Consider the following 16,392-nt stretch of genomic DNA (forward strand, 5'->3'; position numbering starts at 1 on the left):
ATTTGAAGGAGTGTACACATACTTTGGTACATATAGTGTATGAGAGAGCAAGAGAGATAAGGGAGAGCGATATGAGAGAGATGGTGGTGGTGGTGAGAGTAAAGTAGATTCCTCTGGGAGTTCTCTGATGGGTGGGTGTTTCCAGTCAGTCATTGCCATGACATGCCTGAGCTATGCAGAGTTCAACCTTCCCTTTACTGCAGCTTTAGAGTTTATATATTTGGCACAATCAAAACGTCTCTTTATTTTAAAGTAGAAATCTTGGAAATCAAGGTCCATATTACCGGCAATATGACAAAATCTTCTACGGTGGTTTGGTGGATTAGTATTTAAAAACAAGACAGCTCAGTCAATATATCTCAGGATTGCAGAAATCAGGGGCAAAATGCAGGTAGCCCAACTGTGAATGGCAGTGGTCTTTCTTGGCCTCTAAGACGGACAAACAAGCAAAAGGTGCTACTGCAGATGAGAATGAAAGACTAACTCAGAACAGAGAAGACTCCATCCAGGTTGGCTGAATTCTGTTTCTATGGTGAATCTTGTGAAATCATAGGGCCTGGTGATTGGATGGATGGACGGACGGACAGAGGGCTGGACAGTGACCCATGGACCGGGGCTATTAGCTGAAGTGGCGTCCCAGTCTGGCCTGGCGGTAGTCCACTCTCAACTGGACGAAGGCATGCAGAAGGTTCCGGTCCAGGTTGGTGAGCTGCTCGCCGGAGCAAACCTGTTTGAGGTTGTCGGGGGCGACCACCAGGAGGTTACACAAGGCGTGGAGCGTGTCAAAGAGCTGCAGCACCAAAGGAACCTGCGGGACAGACAGTCAACCACACACAGAACTTTTACAACATCCAACTCAAGCCAGTATGCTAGCTAGCATTAACTCAGTAGCATTACTAGCGCTTAATATTATGTTGTAAACTGTTGCTACAGCTGTAATGCTAACTCTGGTGTGACCTCTCACCCGGAAGTCCTTGGCACTTTTGCGGTACTCGGCCACGTCGCAGATGGCCAGCATGCCTCCCATGGAGCTGTAGCTGTACTGCTGCAGGTGCTCGTGGATGAGGCGGTGGAAACGCACGCCCAGCTCCGTCAGCACTGTGTCCACATTCTTACCGTCCATGGACTTCCGCACACGCTCCACCTGCCGACTTACGTACACACACACCTTGGAGCAGGCCTGGGGAGCACAGGCAGGAAGGGGTATCAGACCGTGTAGGTTAGGAGTCACAGGTCGAGTGAAATGGCACTGATTTTTTATAAACTCATCCGACTACAGTTTCTCTTTGCTTTGCATATGAGACCAGGGGTGGAGGCTGGGTGCAGTTCACTCCTTACTGCGGTGCACTGGATCATGACGTTGTTCTCGTCTTCAGGCCTGAAGTCTGTCTTCTTCTGTTCCGTAGCCAGGATGTGCTTCATCTGTCCCACCATGCAGTTCAGCGTTCTGCAGAGAGGACAACGCCATGACAACCACCCCTCACACACACTAATATAATACATTAACTAATTTCCCATGATGTTGTTGGTAACATTAAAACACTGTGGTTTACTGACCTGTCTATGCCGGTGTCCAGTTTCACCTCCATCTGTTCAATCACCTCCTTCTTCTTGTGCAGGCACTCTGTCAGTTTGGGAGAAGAGCTGGTGGAGAGAGAAGGTCCATAAAAGGTCAAAGGTAATACAAAGTAACACAGAACTGTATGTGGAAAACATGAAGCTTGCTACAGAGTTGCTACCTGTTAGTGAATAATAATAATAATAATAATAATAATAATAACAACAACTGGAGGCTATCAAACCGTAAGAGGCAGTAAGTGTACAGTACAAATCAAATCTTATTTGTCACATGAGCCGAATACAACAGGTGTAGACCTTACAGTGAAATGCTTACTTACGAGCCCCTAACCAACAATGCAGTTAAAAAATATGGATAAGAAATAAAAGTAGCAAGTAATTAAATAGCAGCAGTAAAATAACAATAGCGAGACTATATACAGGGGGTACCGGTACAGAGTCAATGTGCGGGGGCACTGGTTAGTTGAGGTAACATGTACATGTAGGTAGAGTTATTAAAGTGACTATGCATAGATGATAACAACAGAGTAGCAGCGGTGTAAAAGGGGGGGAGGGAGGGCAATGCAAATAGTCTGGGTAGCCATTTGATTAGATATTCAGGAGTCTTATGGCTTGGGGGTAGAAGCTGTTTAGAAGCCTCTTGGACCTAGACCTGGCGCTCCAGAACCGCTTGCCGTGCGGTAGCAGAGAGAACAGTCTATGACTAGGGTGGCTGGAGTCTTTGACAATTTTTAGGGCCTTCCTCTGACACCGCTTGGTAAAGAGGTCCTGGATGGTAGGTAGCTTGGCCCCAGTGATGTACTGGGCCGTTCGCACTACCCTCTGTAGTGCCTTGCGGTTGGAGGCCGAGCAGTTGCCATACCAGGCAGTGATGCAACCAGTCAGGATGCTCTCGATGGTGCAGCTGTAGAACCTTTTGAGGATCTGAGGACCCATGCCAAATCTTTTCAGTCTCCTGAGGGGGAATAGGTTGTCGTGCCCTCTTCACAACTGTCTTGGTGTGCCTGGACAGCCACGTCGATGAGAATGGGGGCGTGCTCGGTCCTCTTTTCCTGCAGTCCACAATCATCTCCTTTGTCTTGATCACATTGCGGGAGAGGTTGTTGTCCTGGCACCACACTGCCAGGTCTCTGACCTCCTCCCTATAGGCTGTCTCGTCGTTGATCAGGCCTCCCACTGTTGTGTCATCGGCAAACTTAATGATTGTGTTGGAGTCGTGCCTGGCCGTGCAGTCATGAGTGAACAGGGAGTACAGTAGGGGACTGAGCACGCACGCCTGAGGGGCCCCTGTGTTGAGGATCAGTGTGGCGAATGTGTTGTTACCTACCCTTACCACCTGGGGATGGCCTGTCAGGAAGTCCAGGATCCAGTTGCAGAGGGAGGTGTTTAGTCTCAGGGTCCTTAGCTTATTGATGAGCTTTGAGGGCACTATGGTGTAGAACGCTGAGCTGTAGTCAATGAATAGCATTCTCACGTAGGTGTTCCTTTTGTCCAGGTGGGAAAGGGCAGTGTGGAGTGCAATAGAGATTGCCTCATCAGTGGATCAGTTGGGGTGGTATGCAAATTGGAGTGGGTCTAGGGTTTCTGGGATAATTGCGTTGATGTGAGCCATGACCAGCCTTTCAAAGCACTTCATGGCTACAGACGTGAGTGCTACGGTCGGTAGTCGTTTAGGCAGGTTACCTTAGTGTTCTTGGGCACAGGGACTATGGTGGTCTGCTTAAAACATGTAGGTATTACAGACTCAGTCAGGGACAGGTTTAAAATGTCAGTGAAGACACTTGCCAGTTGGTCAGCGCATGTTCGCAGTACACGTGCTGGTAATCCGTCTGGCCCTGCAGCCTTGTGAATGTCGACCTGTTTAAAGATTTTACATACATTGGCTTGTTTAGCTCGTCTAGTAGGCTCGTGTCACTGGGCAGCTCTCGGCTGTGCTTCCCTTTGTAGTCTGTGGTTTGCAAGCCCTGCCACATCCGACGAGCGTCAGAGCCGGTGTAGTACGATTCAATCTTAGTCCTGTATTTACGCGTTGCCTATTTGATGGTTCGTCGGAGGGCATAGCGGGATTTCTTATAAGCTTCCAGGTTAGAGTCCCGCTCCTTGAAAGCGGCAGCTCTAACCTTTAGCTCAGTGCGGTGTGACAGCAAAATTGCTATAATACTTTTATTGCATCAAATGGTTGTTTTATGCAACAAAATAGAGGGTTCATATAACTCTATTGTGTCTGTGTGAACTGAAAGTGGGCCTCTGGGAGAGAACACTGACAGTAGATATATGATGTCCTTGGGGATACCGCATTCCAGAACATGAGTTAATGTTTCTTCTCTATAAGGTACCAGGGAGAGACGACTCCAGAGCCAGACCCTGGTCTCTACATAATGAGATACTGTCTGCTGTTAATTCTAAGTCTTTTTCATACAAATCTTAACCTTGTGACCCATTCCATACGTCTGTTTATTGTCATGAACATCCAGGAGGATGGACTTTGCTATAAAATGCTGTGGCTCAAATCCGCTCATTGAGTTCTCAGTGATCACCTCCAGGGGTGATTACCGACCAGCTCCATTACTGCAGTAATTAAATAATAAAGTTTGATTGTTTTGAAGAAATCAAAAAGTATCCTTTTGTATAATAATAATAATTCCACCACAGCGGATGTTGCCTGTACTCCATGGCTTCTGGTTGGGGTATGTATGTACGGTCCCTGAAGGGACGATGTCATCGATGCACTTATTGATGAAGCCAATGACTGATGTGGTGTACTCCTCAATGCCATCGGAGGAATCCCGGAACATATTCCAGTCTGTGCTAGCAACATACTACAGTATGGAACGAGGGGGATAGGTGTGATTGACAGGACACGCTCTATGCAAACCTGATAAGAGGCATGAGGTGGTCGTTGAACTGCTTATCAAACAGGTGGAAGATGGTGTTGGCCTGCTGAACTACATCCAGGAAGTAAAGGTTGGCATTCTTGGCATCAGCTGATGGAATGGCTGTAGAGAGAGGCGAGAGAAACAAACACTTTCTATTTAAAAAGACACAAGAGAAGATTCATTTTACACCCACACGTAAAAAGGATTTACTCAATGTTTCTAAAATGTTTTGCGACCTTTACTGTGTTAGTGACAGTTAGTGAGAGTTGTGTGTACCGGAAAGGCCGATCTCCAGTGCGTAGTCCATGTGGTCAACACACAGGTGCTCCACCAGCAACAGGAAGATGGAGAAGGCGTTCTTGGGCAGGTCCGAGGGATCTGAGAGCTGGTTCACAACACACAGAGACAGGACCTGATTTACTCTCAGCACTCTACAGGGATCTACTGCAAAGGCCTCATTTACATATACCTTGGCCAAATACATTTAAACTCAGTTTTTCACAATTCCTGACATTTAATCCTAGTAAAAATTCCCTGTGTCCAGTTAGGATCACCACTTTATTTTAAGAATGTGAAATGTCAGAATAATAGTAGAGAGAATTATTTATTTCAGCTTTTATTTCTTTCATCACATTCCCAGTGGGTCAGAAGTTTACATACGCTCAATTAGTATTTGGTAGCATTGCCTTTAAATTGTTTGACTTGGGTCAAACGTTTCGGGTAGCCTTCCACAAGCTTCCAACAATAAGTTGGGTGAATTTTGGCCCATTCCTCCTGACAGAGCTGGTGTAACTAAGTCAGGTTTGTAGGCCTCTTTGCTCGCACACGTTTTTTTCAGTTCTTCCCACAAATTTTCTATAGGATTGAGGTCAGGGCTTTGTGATGGCCACTCCAATACGTTGACCTTGTTGTCCTTAAGCGATTTTGCCACAACTTTGGAAGTATGCTTGGGGTCATTGTCCATTTGGAAGACCCATTTGCGACCAAGCTTTAACTTCCTGACTGATGTCTTGAGACGTTGTCTCAATATATTCACATCATTTTCATGCCTCATGATGCCATCTATGTTGTGAAGTGCACCAGTCCCTCCTGCAGCAAAGCACCCCCACAACATGATGCTACCACCCCTGTGCTTCACGGTTGGGATGTTGTTCTTCGGCTTGCAAGCTGCCCCCTTTTTCCTCCAAACATAATAATGGTCATTATGCCCAAACAGTTCTATTTTTGTTTCATCAGACCAGAGGATTTTTCTCCAAAAAGTACGATCTTTGTCCCCATGGGCAGTTGCAAACCGTAGTCTTGCTTTTTTATGGTGGTTTTGGAGCAGTGGCTTCTTCCTTGCTGAGCGGCCTTTCAGGTTATGTCAATACAGGACTCGTTTAACTATGGATATAGATACTTTTGTACCTGTTTCCTCCAGCATCTTCACAAAGTCCTTTGCTGTTGTTCTGGGATTGATTTGCACTTTTCGCACCAAAGTACGTTCATCTCTAGGAGACAGAATGCGTCTCCTTCCTGAGCGGTATGATGGCTGCGTGGTCCCATGGTGTTTATACTTGCGTACTATTGTTTGTACAGATGAACGTGGTACCTTCAGGCGTTTGGAAATTGCTCCCAAGGATGAACCAGACTTGTGGAGGTCTACATTTTTTTTTCTGAGATCTTGGCAGATTTCTTTAGATTTTCCCATAATGTCAAGGAAAGAGGCACTGCGTTTGAAGGTAGGCCTTGAAATACATCCACAGTTACACTTCCAATTGACTCAAATGATGCCAATTAGCCTATCAGAAGCTTCTAAAGCCATGACATAATTTTCTGGAATTTTCCAAGCTGTTTAAAAGCACAGTCAACTTAGTGTATGTAAACTTCTGGCCCACTGGAATTGTGATACAGTGAATTATAAGTGAAATAATCTGTCTGTAAACAATTGTTGGAAAAATGACTTGTGTCATGCACAAAGTAGATGTCCTAACCGACTTGCCAAAACTATAGTTTGTTAACAAGAAATGTATGGAGTGGTTGAAAAACGAGTTTTAATGACTCCAACCTAAGTGTATGTAAACTTCCGATTTCAACTGTATGATCACTGTGTCCAAAAGGATCCTGTTATGATAATTCAGTACAGATTGTGACATCACTGCAGTCAGTGTTATTGTCTCTCCTGTAGGGGGCAGCGTAGCAGCCTCACCCTGTTGCACCTCTCGAAGGCGTGGCGTGTCTCCTGCAGCAGGTTGACCACCACCTCCTGGGACAGGAAGGTCTCCCCGTGGGTGTCGATGCTGGGCCCCAATGGCAGGTTGGTGCGCTGTCTGATCCGCTCCTTCAGCTCCTGGATACTGGGGGGGGGGGGGGAAATAGGACAGAGAGGGTTACATTGAGGGAGTTTGATTAAGTACACCGGGCTATGGCCCGTGACGTGAACGGAGGAGTGCCCTTATCAAATCGAAGTGAAATCTGCACCTCTGTCATGTCGTCAACAAGGCAGCATAGTGCATCATTCAGAAATACACCACTTTCTTTTTTTCTCCATAAAATGTTTCAATTTTCACAAAAGTTCATTGGGAAGGCAGATAAAGCCTTTTCATCAAAAGTAACCACGTTTGCATGTGAAAACACAGAATCGTACTCATTTCTCCAAGTGCCTAAACTACGCCACTTTTGTTTTGAGCAGACTATGTCGTCGGCCAAAACAGGGCACCTGGCTGACGCCCGGGAGGCAGCCCGGCTTCACCTGGGGCATACCCGGGACATTAACCCAACTCCCTCACCACTACAACATTAAGTAAAAGGGAGGAGTCTGAACTCAAAGACAGGACCTTGATATGAGAAGTGGAGAGATGAGGGATGTACTATTTAAATCCATTTAACACAACTCAGGTCTGACACCAAGGCGGACAAGGAAGTTTAGGGTAAAGAGAGAAGACGGAGGAGAGAGGAGAGGGTCAGGGGGCACTAGGGTAGAGGTGGTCAGTCACTTCCTACCTGCCCCCACCCAGTGGGCGTTTCTGGTGGTTCTTGGAGTCGTAGTAGCGTTGCAGGATCACGGCGCTGCGTGTGCGGAGGTAATCTTTCTCCATTTCAATGTAGCTCTCCAGATAGGTGGAGAAGATGTTCTTGATGAGCTTGGACAGGAACGTGTGTTTGTCTGAGCCCAGGTTGAACTCTGTTAGCTTGGACGCCAAGGCTGTCGTCCTGGAGACACAGGGTTGCCAAGTTTACCAATGGTCAGACCGGAGGGTATGAGGTATTAAAGGCCCAGTGCAGTCAAAAACTTGATCTCCTGTGTTATAGCAAAAATACTTTGAAAATGATGATAATTCCCTTTTAGTAAGAGCTGAAAAGATTGCCTGAAATGTCAACCTGTTGTGGTGGGATGGAGTTTTGGCCTGCCTGTTGACATCACCAGGTGGTAAATAAGTTAATAGACCAATTAGAGAGTTCCCAACCTCTCTGCCAATATCAGCTAGTTTTCAGTTTTCCCCTCCCCACTCAGTCCACTCCCAGACAGACCAAGCAAAGTTATTGATAGAGAAATTGCTTTAATTTAAAGCAGTCACCGTAAGGTACGTATTGTTTGCCAGAAATGATTTGGTATCGAGTATTTTTTTTTTTAAAAGCCTGCATTGGACCTTTAAGAGTGAGAGTTCAAAGGTGAACAGACATATTACCTGGTGTAGAGGTCGTAGAGGTTTTTGAGGTATTGTTCTATGTCAGAGCGGCGGGTCTCGTCCAGCTTCTCTTTCACGTGAGCCTGGAAACACAAAGCTGCTCAGTCAGTCCAACAGAACTGGGTCAGAGAAGATATTATCTGGCAAATCTAGTGGCAGATATTGTTCACTATACCTGTAGTTTGTTCTCAAAGATGTTCTGGATGAGTTTGGCCATGACGGTCTCGGGGCTCTGGAAGACCTCTCCCACCTGCTTGTTGACTCGCTGGCAGAGGAGGGCCGTGTCTTCAAACACATCACTACGCATGTACGCTCCCTGAACACACACACAGAGTTAATTACAGACCTCAGGACTACAACTTGTGGTGAGACTACAACAGAAGTGCACAGGTAGTCTATACTAAACTGTTATAAAAGGGTTCATGTTCAACTGAACACTGCACACTCACCTCCTGACACTGCTTGATATAAACATCTACACAGTGTGCATAGCCCTGCAGGAAACAAAGACATGTCACAATCACACCTGCATCACTACCACAATCCAACATCTCCAAAGAACAAACTGGATGCATGGTTGCATAGACACTAAATGAGATACAAGTGCATATTTGTAAGTTACAATATGCACTACTACTACACATACACAGCTCAAACAATAACACTAATCTTTCCTTAATATGGAGACATATCAAAACAGTCCAGTGTTTGTGGGTCACCTTGAAATGTAAGAGGACTGCGGCGACCTCCCGCATGCGTCCAATCTCGCCCCTACGCTGGCCCGCCGTGAACTCCTGGATCAGCTGGCGCTCCAGGTCGTGGTATTTACCTAGACACACATTCAGATTTAGTTCCCTTTCTGAGCATGGCTGTGTTATCACTCGTTGATCAATCAGCAACAAAGGTCATTTTGAATGCAACCACTCACTTGCAATCTTGGCCTTGACATCTGCAAACCTGTTAGAGGACAAGAATAAAGGCATTCACCAAAGAGGATATCGGCGATTAAAAATACTCAAACCCAAAATGATGTCAATGTAATCTTGCATGATGTGTGATATTTGTAGTCCCTCTGACTTGAAGTGAAATGTATTCTCTCCCTCAGAAACACTAGTTAATGCAACATAACATTTACAAAACTAGTCTGGTTGGGCTGGAGGCACCGATACTGTTTACATTGTACCACGGAGCTCGTAAAGCTGCCTCCAGGACTACTCACCTGTCAAACGGCAGCTCCTGGGCTATGAGATGCAACTTCTGAATGATATCAGCAGCTTCCTTAATCTGGGAGAGGGAGAAATAGGGGGGAAGGAGTCGGGGAGGGAGAGAGAGAAACATAAGAAATGAACACCCAAACAGAGAGCAGACCAACAGTAGCAGCATCTCCACTTAGGAGATCATGTTAAACCAGCCCTCCTCCTCCTCCTCCTCCTCCCTGTACACCATGGAGCTGATAACAAGCAGCCGCCGCTCACCTGGCTAACAGCATCCGCAGCAGCAGCCCTGGGTTAGCAGCATATCTAACTCTTTATTGGCATGCCTCCTCTGAATGGGCTTTAATCCCACAGGAGCCTAAATCGCCTTCAATAATCTGTCCGGCCAGGGATATCTCTCAAAAAAATGGGCCCTGTCGAGAACCCCCCCACTCCCCTCCCCGACATACACGCTGGCTGAAAACCCCAGACCTAGTAAAGGCCCGCCGTCCGCAACTCTTCTGTTCCCGCAGATGCCTGCCTCAGCTAACATCATTACTCCACTCCCATGAGGAGGATCCAGCCTTTCTGCGCGGCAAAGGTTTTCTAAGTATCTGTCCCCCAGCTAAGATTAGCTAAATCCCATGTAAGTAATGTAGCCGTCTCTCTGCAGTCAGGGTTTAGCAGCACTTGTCTCCACGCTGGCGGCCCAGCCCTCCCTTTCAGAAGGATTAGCAGAGCCTTCCCCCTTCAGCTATTCACTCGCAGCTTTCCTCTTTCCCCCTCATCTGGAGGTATGCTCAGGAAAAGGGATCTGTCCGATATTCCCACCATGCCTCTCTGGAAGCATTCCCATCCCATCTCCAGGTCCCGTCTCTGAGATTGACCTCCAGACTCTCCGCTTGCTTTGATTACTGTATCCCCACTTGCTCTTAAACGGTTTTGACAATCCCCAATCAAACTTTTGAGGGTTGATAGTGAGGTCGCTCAAATGGCTTTGAACTCTTATAGGAAATCTAGATTAATTGGGCCCAGTTTTCTCCCATAAGAAATATATTTTGATATGCTTTCCCATGCCACATTTAGCTGTAGTAGGGCAAAATAGTGATGACCAAGACCGTCAATAGCCCTAAAAAAAAAGAAAAAAAAAAGGGGTCTCTCTCACACCTTGCAATTAATTAATGCGATTAAGACAGACATGAGCATGTTGACATCCATGGTAGTCAATCCTCTAGCTATTGTCAAGAAGCAAAGGCCAGTTGATTAATCCAAATTAGCTCAGGGATCCAACTAAAGGGATCAATTCCACAAATTAAAATGTGTGGTTACCTCAATCCTGTTCATTGACTTATTTCAGTTCTTAACATCTTTCACTACTGTAGAGGTTATTATCAAGGGTCAATCTTTTTCTTTTTTGAAAAACAAAAAAGGTCAATCTCTGTAAGAATACATGAGGGCGGAGGGTAATATATGTATCATGACCTTCTCTGGGTTGTTGAAGACATCACTGCGCAGGTCCCCATCCAGGAACTCATTGAAGTAGGTCATGAGACGCTGTGCCTCCACCGCCCTCTGCCTGGGCGTGTTCACGCCCTCCAGCTGGTCGCCAAGGTGACACACCTTGGTGGCCACATAGCTGATGTGCTCGTCCAACTCCTGGAAGTGCTGGAAGGCTACCTGTATGGAGACAGAGAGTTGTGCAAAAAGAAGTCGCACATTGTGTGACATGATTAATGAATGGGGATAAAAAGAATCTTGCATGATGGCAGGGCTTTCAAAAGTAGCAAGGGTCATAATGCTTTTATATTACACTGGATTCTGACATTCTCTTCAAAACGTGCCTGTCTACAGGGTAAAAGGCTGGGGATCTGAGGTTGTGGTGGGTCCAGTGTGTCGTGAAACTGACCTGGTTGCTCCTCTGTAAGTCCTGCACTTTGTGGGCAAACTCCTTGGCCTCTCTGTGACACTGGTGCTCCAGCTTCTCCACCCGCCGCTGGATCTTCTCATCTAGCTGCTTCAGCTCCTCTATGTGGTTCTCAAACTCCTCCAGCAGCCTAGGAGGGAAGCAGGACAAGGGCTTTAAAAGACTGCAGGCCTACCTCACATTGGTCTAGACACTCCATAGCCACTTACAAGCTGGCCTTCAACTTGATCTACAGCCATAAGTTCACAGCAAACAAAGGGTAGACAAAATGCTTTAGTATACTAGCATGGGTGAGTCATTTTGGGTTGGATTTGTCCTACTAACTCAGTCGTCACCAGCCTTTGAGTCAAGATCACGTTTGGGGTCAAAATGCAAGCCAAGATCAACAACTCAGATAAAAAAAATTAAAAAACATGACTTAAAAAAATGAAAGCCTATGCAATAAAAAAACAGTTCTGTAGGAATGAGGTTTGTGCAGTAGGCCTAATACATTATCACAGCATATTGGCTATGCTTGGCCTAACAATATTGTTCTTCTCAGACCATATTATATTTCAAAACTCGAGGTTTGATAACAAAATAGATCAGTTCTATCACTTGCGAGGTACAGCTGAGCATACATTTAAATAATCGGCTTTTTTTATTTTACTGGAGTGATACCTGTATCTGATGGTCAGTCTCAGCGGAGGGAGAGAGCAGCAGAAGGGTCTGCCTCTCACGGTCCCTGCTCTCTCCTTTCCTCCGGTGAGACTGACCAGAAAGAGGGCATCATATTTCTGCCTCAGGAACATCATGAATTTGTGCATATGACCAGAAAAAGTGAAATATTCCTTGACATTAAAATAGACACAACGAGCAATTAATAAAAGACGCAGGTCTATCGATACTCATTCCTTGGAGCTGCAGTGCGAGTGGAAGCAGATTTATGTTTTGAAAAAGAGTTGAATAAAAACAGAAACTCACTCATAAAAACACCAGCTCTTTGCTATATTCTTGGACAGTCTCTCTGGTCAAGGTTTTAAAAGCTATGAAATCTCACCTAGGCTAATATCAAACTTTGCTGTGGGGTTGTGGAAGCTGTATGCACAGTGATTTTAGCTAACAGACTGGACAGCGCAGTAGGCACACTTGATTTAACTTTCCTGGTCTGCCGGGTAGGCAGAGTTTGTCCCTCCAGACAAATGAAATGTGGTTCAAAATGGGAACACTTTGCCTACCAGGCACGCAGAACTTCTGAATCAAATGTACCTACTGCTAACAGAGCAAGATGCCTTTTTATTTAAAAAATGTATATAGGAGCGCAAGGCTTTATCGTTGACTTTTCTTCAGAAATGTTTGGTGATCGACTAGGAATGCCTTGCAGATTGCGATCGATCGGTTGGTGACCACTGTACTAACCTTACACTCATTCAGTTAACATTTACACATAGTATTGAGGGCTTAATTCTTGGGTCCCCAGATTTATGAAGCTCTACAAACTGGGAGCTTCGTCAGCTGCATTTAAAGTGAGGACTGTGGAGCAAATGTTGTAAGTCAGCACCATATTTAACAGACTAGGAAACGTCCCAAAATGATGAGTATTTAATCTCTTAGCTAATTCCCGCAGCAGTGGCTTCAGCTTAGGGACATCTCCCATCCCTTCCCAATGCACATTCATTTCCTTGCTGTCAGTTACTGTATGACTCAGAGCTTGGTAGCCTCCCATTACGCACTGCCTCAGAGTTATCTTCAATGGAGGTTTAAATAGAACTTGTTGTATGGTTGGGACTAGAGCTTTAAGAAAGGGGGATAAGGCTGAAACAAAGGTAAGGGTCTTAAAAGGGGAAGCAGAAGGACCTACAATAAGACAGGGGATTGGCTGCTGGTTGATCAAGATTAGGCAGGTGGAAGGGGTTAGGGTTAGTTAGTCTTTCGAAAAGAGGTCAAGAAGAGTCATGATTACGCTAACTTTCAATAAAGCCATGTCTTTAGTACAAGACTACCTTTTGGGGTCGAATGCTTCAGCTCCGCCTTTGGACCCTCCTCCAGGGGTTCTCCAGGCCAACCTCTCTATGTACTCATCTGCATCAAAGGGCTCCTGTGGATCAAGCACACACAGACAGTGTCAATCTCTGTCCTGTCAAGACTTTCTTAGATAACTGGTGAGCATGGGATGTGACATGAGCAATACTGGAACCTGGCTAGCCGACTAAACTCAACTCCACGACTGTATAACTGTGGGCTAATCTTTGGGTGCTGTCGGGAGTTCCAATCCGCCCACATTAGTCGCTGCTCAACTCCATCGTAAATCGTTGGCTAGACCATGGCATACATTAACCCTTATTGTGTCAAATGGTCAATGATTGGTTACAGGTGCACTCAAGTAGCAAGCTGGCTACATGGTTTCGATGCTTATAACAAGCACTTTTGGGGAAGCTACTCTGAAAATATAGTTGCTGTTTTTTTATTTTACCTTTATTTAACTAGGCAAGTCAGTTAAGAACAAATTCTTATTTACAATGATGGCCTACCCCGGCCAAACCTGGACGACGCTGGGCCAATTGTGGGCCGCCCTATGGGACTACACTGAGATGCAGTGCCTTAGACCGCTGTATAGTTTACCAAGCTACCAATTACTTCACACTGAAGTTAAGCTACCCTTAAGAAAAATCTAGTTTACTTAACTAAAGTTACTTACAAAAAATTGTTAACTTCTTCGTGAAAAAACAACATATCTAAATCTGAAATGTCATATACTACAAATTGCAAGAACAGATCCCTATAGTCAGATGTTAACAGAATGTATGATTTAGCCTATTTAACACAAAGTTAGAATTAGGCACACAAAGTGTTTCAAGTGAGAATTAGGTAGGTTTGATGACAAAATAAAGGAAATTCTTTCCTTCTTCACCCATCTTTTCTTTTTGCAAAAAAGTAGTGTGCAGTTACAGTAGTTAGCTACACCAAAACATGGCAAAAAAGTAATTAACTACCAAGATTTTAATTTAGTTCAACCACCACCAAGCTATTGCAAAATGTCATTAAATGACTAGGTGAACAAGGTAGCTAGTTCACTACTCCCCAACACTGATAACTAGGGGCGTGACAAGCTACCTAGCCAATGCTACTGTAAACCAGTAACTTAGGCAATAACACAAGCCATAGAGCAGCTAGAGCAGGGGTGGGCAAACTTTTTGTCTCGAGGACCACATCGGGATTTTGAAATTCAATGGAGGGACGCAATCAATTTGCGGAGGCCTCCCGAGTGGTGCAGCGCTTTAAGGCACTGCATCGCAGTGCTTGAGGTGTCACTACAGACCCGGGTTCGATCCCAGGCTGTGTCACAGCAGGCCCGTGACTGGGAGACCCATGAGGCGGTGCACAATTGGCCCAGCATCATCCAGGTTAGGAGAGGGTTTGACAGGCCGAGATTTCCTTGTCCCATCATGCTCTAGCGACTCCTGTGGCGGGCTGGGCGTATGCACGCTGACACTGTCGCCAGGTGTACAGTGTTCCCTCCGACACATTGGTGTGACTGGCTTCCAGGTTAAGCAGGCATTGTGTCAAGAAGCAGTGTGGCTCGGCTGGGTCGTGTTTCGGAGGACGCATGGCTCTCGACCTTCGCCTCTCCCAAGTCCCTACGGGAGTTGCAGCAATGGGACAAGACTGTAACTACCAATTGGATACCACGAAATTGGGGATAAAAAATGTTTAAAAAAATAAATAATATATAATAAATGTAATATGTCTTGCGGGCCAGATTGAAGTGCCCAGCGGGCCGGATATGGCCTAAGGGCCGTACTTTGCCCCCGAGCTAGAGGTAACTTTGGTAACAATCACTAATCATTAAGGTACAGCTGGGGGGTTTACTACAAATCAAGTTCAATGAGTTAACCAGCTAACTTGTCTAAATGCTCTAAAATAACTTGAAATGGGCTCAACATCCAAAAACACATGAGTTTAGCTTTCTTAATTAACCAAAAAGAATTATTTCTGGTTGTTTATCAAAGTTAGCTGGCTAACTCACTGAACCTACTTTGTAGTATAACCCTCTAGTCAACATACATCATGATTGACAAATGATCACATCGTCAACATCTGCCTGGGTAAACACTACAGTAGCTAGCGTTGTTAGCTAGCTGTCAGTGCAAAATAGCTAGCAAACGGTAACGTAGCTAGCTAATGGACAGCAGGACAACTTCCTAACCAGCAGATCTGACCCGCTTGCTTACAGCTGCGCTAGGCCTGGGGTCGGATTCCTGTGTTGGTTAAGACACCGCGGAGCAGGAAAACGTACCTCAATCCTGGGAAATGCGTTATACTCCGAATTTTATCGGTGTAACAGTTGGGATGTTGGGACAATTCGGAGTACACCGCATTTCTCATCCCTGTTTTGAAGTACGTTTTCCGAGCCTTACCTCGCGCTGGCTCCGTGGTGTGTTAACCTACAGAGGAAGCCTATCCGACCTTAGTGCAGCTGTAAGCAAGCGGGTCGGATCTGCTGGCAAGGCAACTTCCTAGCTGAGGCACAATTTCCAATCCTTATAGCTATATCTGGCTAGCTAGTTAGCCTAAAATAAGACATTTTACATTTCAACTAACGCTACTCATCTAACGTTTAAACAGGCGGTTGGCTAGCTCTCTACTTCTCCTCCTAGATAGCTATCACTAAAGTTAGCAGTCAGCTAGCCCAAGCAAAGGCCAAGGGAACATACAGTTTATTTTACCTCGAATAGTTGAGGAGTCGTTGCCATGTTCTACTTAGATCTGCAATGTACAAATTGCAGTTTAGGCAAACCAACAGTCAGGTATGACAACCGACTGATTGAGTTGGATTTATGTTTTGCCCTTTGTTGATAAATTTAACAGCTCTACTTCCGGGTCGTCACTAGTTTCCACAACCATGGCCATAGGCCGTATTCGATAGCGTCAAAACCGTGGTGTATCATGGGTTAATTGTGACTGACTAATCGATCAATAATATTGAGCAGTTATTTAGGATGCAAGGGAATTTGTAAATCAGTCAGTCTCGACTCGCCTTTACATTTACGTCATTTAGCAGACGCTCTTATCCAGAGCGACTTACAGTAGTGAATGCATACATTTCATACAATTTCATACATTTTTTTTTTTTTTAATTTTTAAATTTTTTCCTGTGCTGGCCCCCCGTGGGA

The 16,392-nt window shown here is 45.4% G+C and overlaps 1 protein-coding gene across 1 annotated transcript; it reads right to left on the reverse strand.

The window, feature by feature from the left end:
* Positions 1-207: 207 nt before the first annotated feature.
* exoc5 (exocyst complex component 5) lies at positions 208-16,133 on the reverse strand. Its single transcript, XM_029713461.1, has 18 exons — positions 15,946-16,133; positions 13,222-13,316; positions 11,222-11,369; positions 10,798-10,992; positions 9,342-9,406; positions 9,051-9,079; positions 8,842-8,951; positions 8,572-8,616; positions 8,298-8,438; positions 8,123-8,205; positions 7,437-7,646; positions 6,643-6,790; positions 4,731-4,839; positions 4,454-4,574; positions 1,558-1,644; positions 1,339-1,447; positions 965-1,180; positions 208-808 (listed from the first exon to the last, which is right to left on the reverse strand). The coding sequence occupies exons 1-18, from the start codon at positions 15,970-15,972 to the stop codon at positions 620-622; spliced, it is 2,127 nt and encodes a 708-aa protein (XP_029569321.1). The 5' UTR covers positions 15,973-16,133; the 3' UTR covers positions 208-619.
* Between the last annotated feature and the right edge of the window lie 259 nt (positions 16,134-16,392).

This window comes from Salmo trutta, chromosome 25 (assembly GCF_901001165.1).
Source record: "Salmo trutta chromosome 25, fSalTru1.1, whole genome shotgun sequence".
Taxonomy (NCBI): Eukaryota; Metazoa; Chordata; class Actinopteri; order Salmoniformes; family Salmonidae; genus Salmo; species Salmo trutta.

Excerpts from the sequence above, each read along its gene's own strand:
- exoc5 (XM_029713461.1), bottom strand. The coding sequence starts at position 15,972 with ATGGCAACGACTCCTCAACTATTCGAG. Across the intron at positions 9,407-10,797 it reads TCTTCAACAACCCAGAGAAG|ATTAAGGAAGCTGCTGATAT; the intron begins GTCATGATACAT and ends TCCCTCTCCCAG. Across the intron at positions 6,791-7,436 it reads CGCCCACTGGGTGGGGGCAG|TATCCAGGAGCTGAAGGAGC; the intron begins GTAGGAAGTGAC and ends CCCCCCCCCCAG.